Here is a 7,500-nt window from a genome sequence, read left to right on the forward strand (position 1 = left end):
ACAGTGAATCTACTGAGTTAAAACTACATTCAAAAAGTTCGAAACACAATTACAGCATGTTAGGCAGATGGTTAGACAGATGGAAGAGAGGGTAACACCAATCAGTTTCATTATTAGAAACATGGGGAAACAAGTCGTATACATTTGCATTAAAAAAACGTCCATTGATCTAAAAATGGCCGCAAAAGCCTGAAATCGGCGTAATCAAAAAAAGAACGAGAAAGCGTTCATACGTTGGAACCACGGGAAAAGTCGCGCTAACCTCCGCCTACGTTTTCCGCTTCCGGTTTTCTAAAAAAACCTCTTTGCAAATTATTAATGAACATATTAAGTATATACGTTAACTCAGGGCACGCTCACGACCCTTTTTGGAAGTTCCTTTTTTCAAACATGTTTTTTGCCTTGCCAGTGTACTTCAATTACCCAGGTACACCACAGTGTATTCGTTTTAAACAAGCTTCATTAACTAAAAAAGTCATGTTGTTTGACAAGAAGCCTCTGTGTGCTTACTTTTTAGACAAAAAAAAAAACAAACAAACAAACAAACCAACACCGACCGTTTCTTTGGGTTTAACATCAAATCAAAGGTAGATATTGGGGACGTTTAAGGTTTTTTTCCGTAAAACCCAAACTGAAACGCACGTCCGACAAACATATCTTAACGAAATTGATCTTTATTTTGCCAACTGAGCAAACAGGGTACTTTGCTGTTATAATTAATAAAAATTCGCATTGAATCGTTATGCATTTCAGAAAGGAAATTTTCTCCCTCGAATACTTCCTCTTACTATAGCTCGTTCTGCTATAGAGCTAAGAGAAAGTCTCACCTATAAGCTATCTTAAGAAGTTCTCGCCTTTTGAGATTCTTTTCTTTCGAATTGTGTTTATTAAGTGTAGTTCAATGTTTCCCTCTCCGTTTGTATGTAAAAAAGGCATGAAAAATCGGATTACCCGTAGTAGTTAAGCAGGGTTAACGCAAAGAGAAAATATAAGTAAATGACCTTTAGTTATTGATCCAGAGCTTGTTGCATCACTAAAATAAGAACGCTTCCTCACCTTTTTCGCCAGATATCGACGAGTGCTCTACCAACTCTCACAGCTGTGACGTTAATGCGGTGTGTAGTAATACTGTTGGATCTTACGCATGCGCATGTACAGCAGGATTCACAGGGGATGGATTCACATGCACTGGTGAGCCGTTTGAGTTTAATTTCGTTTGTATGATATGTTCGTTTTTAGATTGAACAGCAACGGTGGCAATACGAGAGTCTTTTGTGCTCTCCTCGCTTTTTACAGTTAAAGTTTTGGTTTAGCAGGAGTTTAAATTAATTTTAGTATTGACTGTATGTAGTAAGCAAATAGAAAAGCGGAGCCAAGCAGCCAGTTAATATCATCGGATACGTGGAACGATGGTGATTGTTCAAACCTGCGATCAATTTTTTTAGGCTTAATAATAAACACAAAAAAAAACTACTGAATTCTGATTGGCTGCAGAGAAAGGAGTGCAGTTCTTCTGTTACACGAGTGCAAATTTGTAACACGAGTGCAGATTACAAACGGTTTCTGATTGGTTGAAAACAAAAAAGAAGCCACCAAGAACCAATCAGATTAGAGCTGTTTTAACAACAAAATTTAAGGAAATGGCCATGGTTTTCAGCAAACAACGATTTGATTTCATGTACGCAAAACAACAATAGAAAAGTTAACAAAAATTCCAAAAACTCAAACACAGTAAAAAGAACGTCTTTCTGGCTAAATGTATGGAAAATGCGATGCTAAGAGATAATTACTGTCAACAAAATCGAGGAAAATGAGCCAGAGAAACTAAACAAGCTACTTATAACAGACTACACTAAAGTAGAAAATAAAGAACAAAAACGGAGGCAACCACACGCAAGCCATGACAGCTCCACTTTTCAGGCATTTAAATGAACACGGATACAAGTTTTCCATGATAACAACAAGGACTTCGAAAGAAAACAAATTTCCTCCTTCCTTTAAATCTCAAAAATTTCTCAATGAATCCAGCTATGATGGGGTCTCAGGAAAAGACTATCGGCCTATGATGAACAGTCGTTATATAAACAACTGAGCAAGTGTATTTCATCTTTGGCTGCTCGAAGTGTTCTCCTGATTTCAAAACGGCAGTATACTTCTTGTAAACGCCGAGCTCTCATAATCGAGGATGAATTTAAAAACACTTACTTTTGCTGATTATTCCTTGAACGGAATGAATCATAGAATGAAAAGAATATGATGTGAACTGCTTAAATTGCAATAGCCACTGCCACGATCATGTCGTTGTTAATTTGCAATTGATTAAATTGCAATTGCCATGCACTGCGACGATCATATCTTCATTTATATTTGTATTGCTGCAGTTCACATCATCTTTATTCTACGACAGATCAAGTATCTGTAATTATTATTTATGTAATGAGATTTACCATAAGGTAATATGACCAGTAAATATTATCTGTTAAAAATTACTGGCAATTTGACTGGTGGGACAATTTTTCTCACAAGTAAGAATTATCGTATAACCAATCACAGGTCGGAGACGAAAATCTTCACTATTAAAAACATCGTATCGGTTTTCGCGCCTTTCACTGTCCGCTTTTACTAAAATAGTTACGTCGTCTTCGATCGGGCACTTCAAGGTTCGCAGATAAAGTCTCACTCGAAGAATTTCCCCAAGGACAAGAAAAGGAAAAGACCAGAAAGAAAACTGAGCAGAATATTGCTTTATTTAAGGAATTTTTAATGATGAAAGGCGAGTCGAGTGTTTTTGGAAGAAATTCCCCAGGCGAATTTATCATGCATCAGCGAATGAGAAGACAACGAAGATTATAAGCCCTCCCCCCCCCCCCCCCCCCCTCCTGAGTTCATGGTATAATGTGATTGCCAGATTTAAAAGGTATTCGCAGAGAAAAATCACGACTACAGCATTATAAAAGACGTCACGAATGGCCTTTTGGTCAAAACAAAACGGACATGAGCTAGGCAAAGTCAAAAAGCGGTGTCACTTTTCTCGGGCGCTGTAATTCAAGGAGGCCAATTCAGAATTTCAATCAGAGCAGTTTGAATTAATCCATAAGTTAGCAGTCCAAGAATCTTCTCCAAAGAGGTACAAACCATTTAAAGTATTAGATTCTGACTCTGATTAGGTGAATTACAAATCCATAAACATACGGCTTAAGCTCTTTTCTTGAAACTTTGTACATGTTTGTACTTGGTACGTCTTTACGGTTCTGAACGTGTTTGAACATTCTCACTGAACGTTTAAACTTGTAGTATTATGTGAGATATAAATATAGCTAATGCGCATGTAAAGCAGGTTACACAGGAGATGGGAGGACTTGCAATGGTACGTTTGCTTGTTTTAAAAAGGAGTCATTGTACAGCCATTAGTGAGCCCCGGGTCGAGCTGCATAAAACATACACTTTAGTAGCACTGTTTCAAAGATCTTAATGTCGATTGACTGATATTCTTGTATCTTAACATTGAAATTTAGATTTATTGAGAGAGCAATGTAAGGAACTCATTTTACTGTTAGAAATGAGTTCTATGTAAAAAGTCAAGTTCAAAAGCCTGTAATACTGTGTCGTTTTGTGAAACATGGCTGAAGTTTATCTGCTTTTAAACCCACTATCCTCCACCTGTTTATATGTTGCATCAGTCGCTAGACTTAGTTTCCAATAAGCATCTAATAGTTTGTTGTTGTTGTTGTTTTTTTTTCACTGTAAAATGCTCTTAAAAATAGGCGCAATCCATCTACATAGCTCTAAATGTAAAATGATCAACTGTACATGTAGCCTTGAAAGAGTAAAGCATGTTTGATACATCAGCGCCCTGAATCTCCATTCGCAGATGTTGATGAATGCACCAGCGGTTTACACAGCTGCCACAGTTTCGCTTCATGTACGAACACCATTGGGTCCTACAGCTGTTCATGTCAACAGTATTTCAATGGAGACGGTAAAAACTGCCAGCACTCTGCGAGTGGTGAGTACGGTTGTCGTTAGTCTGGATTAGTTTAAAAAGGTTAAAAGAAATTCAGAGGAAGGGGAGCCGACTTGAAGCGTTTTTGAAATTAGGCACATGGCCTGCAAGCCAAAAATTGTTCCTAGCAGACTCCATTAAAAACAAGGAAACTGGGTGTGGTCGCAAATTAACCCTTCAGTGGGAGGGGGGAGGGGGGGGGGGGGGACAAATAGCTCATTGCAGCTATTATAGACATGAAATCCCCTCAGACACCCTTAATTGTCTATTTCCCAGCAACATTCCTTCCAAGGATATACAATTTTTTTCCAAATCTCCCAGCCAGCAAAAATTGGCCTGAAGAACAAATATTTTAAGGAACAGGTTCATTGGGTGCCCCTGATCATGTAAATATCTGAGATGGGACAAAGTTAATAGGATTCCCAGTGTCGTCCAATATCGTATTGTATACTCGTTTCATTTGGCTAAACGAATCAATCCCCCTGATCCGGGCTGAGACAGAAAGGAACGATATTGTCCGCTATTCGGGAATGGGCTTTTAGGAGTCAAATTAATCAGGCGTGAGCAAAATTCCAGGTGAACTTTCACCCAGGCCAAGACTTCGTTTATTTCTGGTGTGAAAACAGGGTCTATGCTGGTCTGCCGACCGTGTGACTTTACATCCGGGAACTTGAATAAGACGAGTGTAAGAGAAACGCCCAGAGGTGTTTATCTGCCAATAGGCTGCGTTTTTCCGAGTTATTTGATATTTCGCTGTGTTGAACGTGACTAGATTATGCGTGGTTGTGGATGTACTGTGGCAATTTGTAATAATCATCGCACTTTGTAATACCTGTCGCAAGCGTTTGTAATAAACCGTGTTGCAATTTGTAATAAAAGTCCATCGCACTTTGTAATAAACTAAGCTGTCGCAATTTGTAATTATTCAATCGCACTTTGTGGTAATTTTTTGAGAGTGACTCAACTTACTTCGTCAACATTAATATAACGCCAAGATATGCACAGAGCTTCATAAACAAAGATGATGACGTCTGCTATCACGTAACATCTCCGCAACATTTTCTTTGGTCTTTTCTGCCTTGATTAATCATGTGACCAACTAGAAACGCTTTATGAGTTTCTAGTTTCTCGCCCAATGATCTTAAATCGTTTACTAAATTTAGACGTAAGATAATCCGGTGCTGAGCCCGTCATACATTTAAATGACAGAGTGGCACTTCTAAGATAGATTAATTATTCTACTGGGAGCCAATTTAATTCTTTTAATTCTTCTGTCTGCTTTCAAAAGCCAGGAGTTTAGTTTTATCTGGGTTAAGTTCTTAGTTCTTAGTTCTGGTAGCACAACTTGCTGACGTTGAATAGGTCCTCTTCTAAATGAGCTATTGTGGGCGTCTTCTCTTTCAAATCAAACGAAATAAGTAGTTTGGTGTCGTCCACACAGCTCTTTGCCATGCATTTTATTGGTACAGAGATGAGGTCGTTCGTATGTATACTTAAAAGAAGAGGTGCCAATATACTCCCTTGGGGTATACCGCTGACACTAGGAAGAGCCTCAGAATCGGAAAACCTGTTGCCTGCCACTTAAATAGCTACGAAACCATTCTGTACATGAAGAAGAAGCTCCTGCATCTTGAAGTTTAGAGATCATCGGTTTGTGGTCGACGCTATCGAAGGCCTTACTCATGTCAAGTAGGACCATGGCTGTTAACTTTTTTGTTTCGATGACGGGCGTTTCTGTTGAATGGAATTTCTTGTTTCCGCTTTGATTGTTCTACAGCCTCCCCTCTGACGTAAGGAATGATGCTAATTGATTATAGACGACCCTCTGGCAGTCTTTCGAAACAACCGACAGAAGCGAGATCGGCCCATTGTTACTCGCTTGTTCTTGTATATAGTCTGTAACTTTTGGTATTGGAGTCACTTTGGCTAGTTTCCATTGTTTAGGAAACATGTTTGAGGCTATTGAAGTGTTTATGACAGAAGTGAGAACAGGAAGGATAGAGCCCAAGGAATCCTTATTTTACACGGATCGGAATCTTATCGATTCCGGGAGCTTTATTAGAGGCCATTGATGTAACGATAACTTTTAGGTGTTGACAATCAGTCGCATTCAATGAGAATGACATCTGTAGACCCTTGCATCGGCATTCGAAAGAACTCTCTGGCCCACTAGGAACTAGCCTGTTCCAGGCAAAGTGGACAGTGGATACCGGAAAGTGGCGCGAAATGGAGAGCGGAGAAAAAAACGTGGAAGAGAGTAAGAGGGGGAGGGTAGGAGCAAAAGAGGTTCTTTCGCCCTCTCTCCCTAACCCCGCCCCTTTGCCATTTTTTCTAGCTCACTTTTCTTTGCATTTTCCCACCTATCTGAGGGCCTGCTACATGTTAACTACGTTTATTCGTTCAATTCCAACTTTTTATGGTATATATGCAACTTGAGCGTCGACCCCTTTTGGCTCTTTGTTATTGATCAGGTGCAGGAACGAATTTGGTAGTACTAAAGACTAAGAAACTGTAATTTTTGTTTTCTTTTTTTCTTTTAGTTTTTCTTTGTCTGTTTCTATGGTTTTTATTAGGACGTATTTTTCGCTTCTCTCCTCAGTCTCACTCACTCTTCCCCCCTCGCTTGCTCCAGATAAGAGGGAACGACCATTTCTTTTGCTCCAGACCATTCGTTCGCTCGACTATTCGCGCGTTCTTGGCTTATGCAAAAAGTACGGGCTATTTTGTGGTCTGAAAGACTTTGCACTGGTTGACGTTCTAGTGTCATGGAAACTCTAGCTGTAAAACTGAACTCCAAATGACAGGTTAAAACACTGAAAGTTTCTTTCAACAACGTTTGGAAAGAGAATATCGTCTTTTCCGCCAAAAAAAAAAAAATAATAATAATAATAATAAAAAATAGGCAAACAAAATAGAGTATAATACTAATAAAACCTAACAAGAATCTTGTAACGAACGAATGGGAACACCTACAAGGAAAGACAGACTAGAGGACTTTCCTCATCCTCTTTAGCCTTCAAGTCCATAAAACTTACTTTGACGCCCATGGTAGCCCCTTGGAAGGCACTTATTGAACGTTTGGGTAGTGGTTAAGCCGATGAGCCGGCCTTCAAACCCTGGCTCTATTTAAGACAAAAACTCATTACCCTGTCAAATGCTTTGCTCATGTAAGGAAGAAAAGTGTCAGTTAGTTTCCTTTTATCAATGGCTCTCAGGATTTTATCGGTTGTCTGAATAACCATATGCAACTAATTATGAAAAAAAAAAAAAAAAAAAAAGCTTTTACTGCATATCTTATGAGGAAGCTCTGAGTAATGATGCCCTGCATAATTAAAAGGGGAAAATGGGCGGTTTGCGAGGTAGAGCCAACAATCCATCCACCCCTAAAAGTTTCACTCTTTCGCACTGTACCTTAATCACATATCATCCGCCACATTGATTTATTATCAAAAGGTAGAAAAGAGGGCGTCAGTGAAAATGCCAACACAGGGTCGGAG

The 7,500-nt window shown here is 39.1% G+C and overlaps 2 protein-coding genes across 2 annotated transcripts in view; both read left to right on the forward strand.

Annotated features, from left to right (window-relative positions):
- The window catches only part of LOC140946629 (uncharacterized), a 13,998-nt gene extending 13,903 nt beyond the window's left edge, over nucleotides 1-95 (forward strand). Inside the window, exon 12 of the mRNA XM_073395742.1 lies at nucleotides 1-95. This exon is cut by the window's left edge and continues 300 nt beyond it. Coding sequence (XP_073251843.1) covers nucleotides 1-95 — 95 coding nt within the window.
- Nucleotides 1-7,500, forward strand: part of LOC140947021 (uncharacterized) — a 151,927-nt gene that overhangs the window by 138,982 nt on the left and 5,445 nt on the right. The window contains exon 17 of the mRNA XM_073396103.1: nucleotides 3,872-4,006. Within this exon, the coding sequence (XP_073252204.1) occupies nucleotides 3,872-4,006 (135 nt within the window). The remainder of the gene's footprint in view (nucleotides 1-3,871; nucleotides 4,007-7,500) is intronic.

The sequence above is a fragment of the Porites lutea genome, chromosome 8, assembly GCF_958299795.1.
Source record: "Porites lutea chromosome 8, jaPorLute2.1, whole genome shotgun sequence".
Lineage (NCBI taxonomy): Eukaryota > Metazoa > Cnidaria > Anthozoa > Scleractinia > Poritidae > Porites > Porites lutea.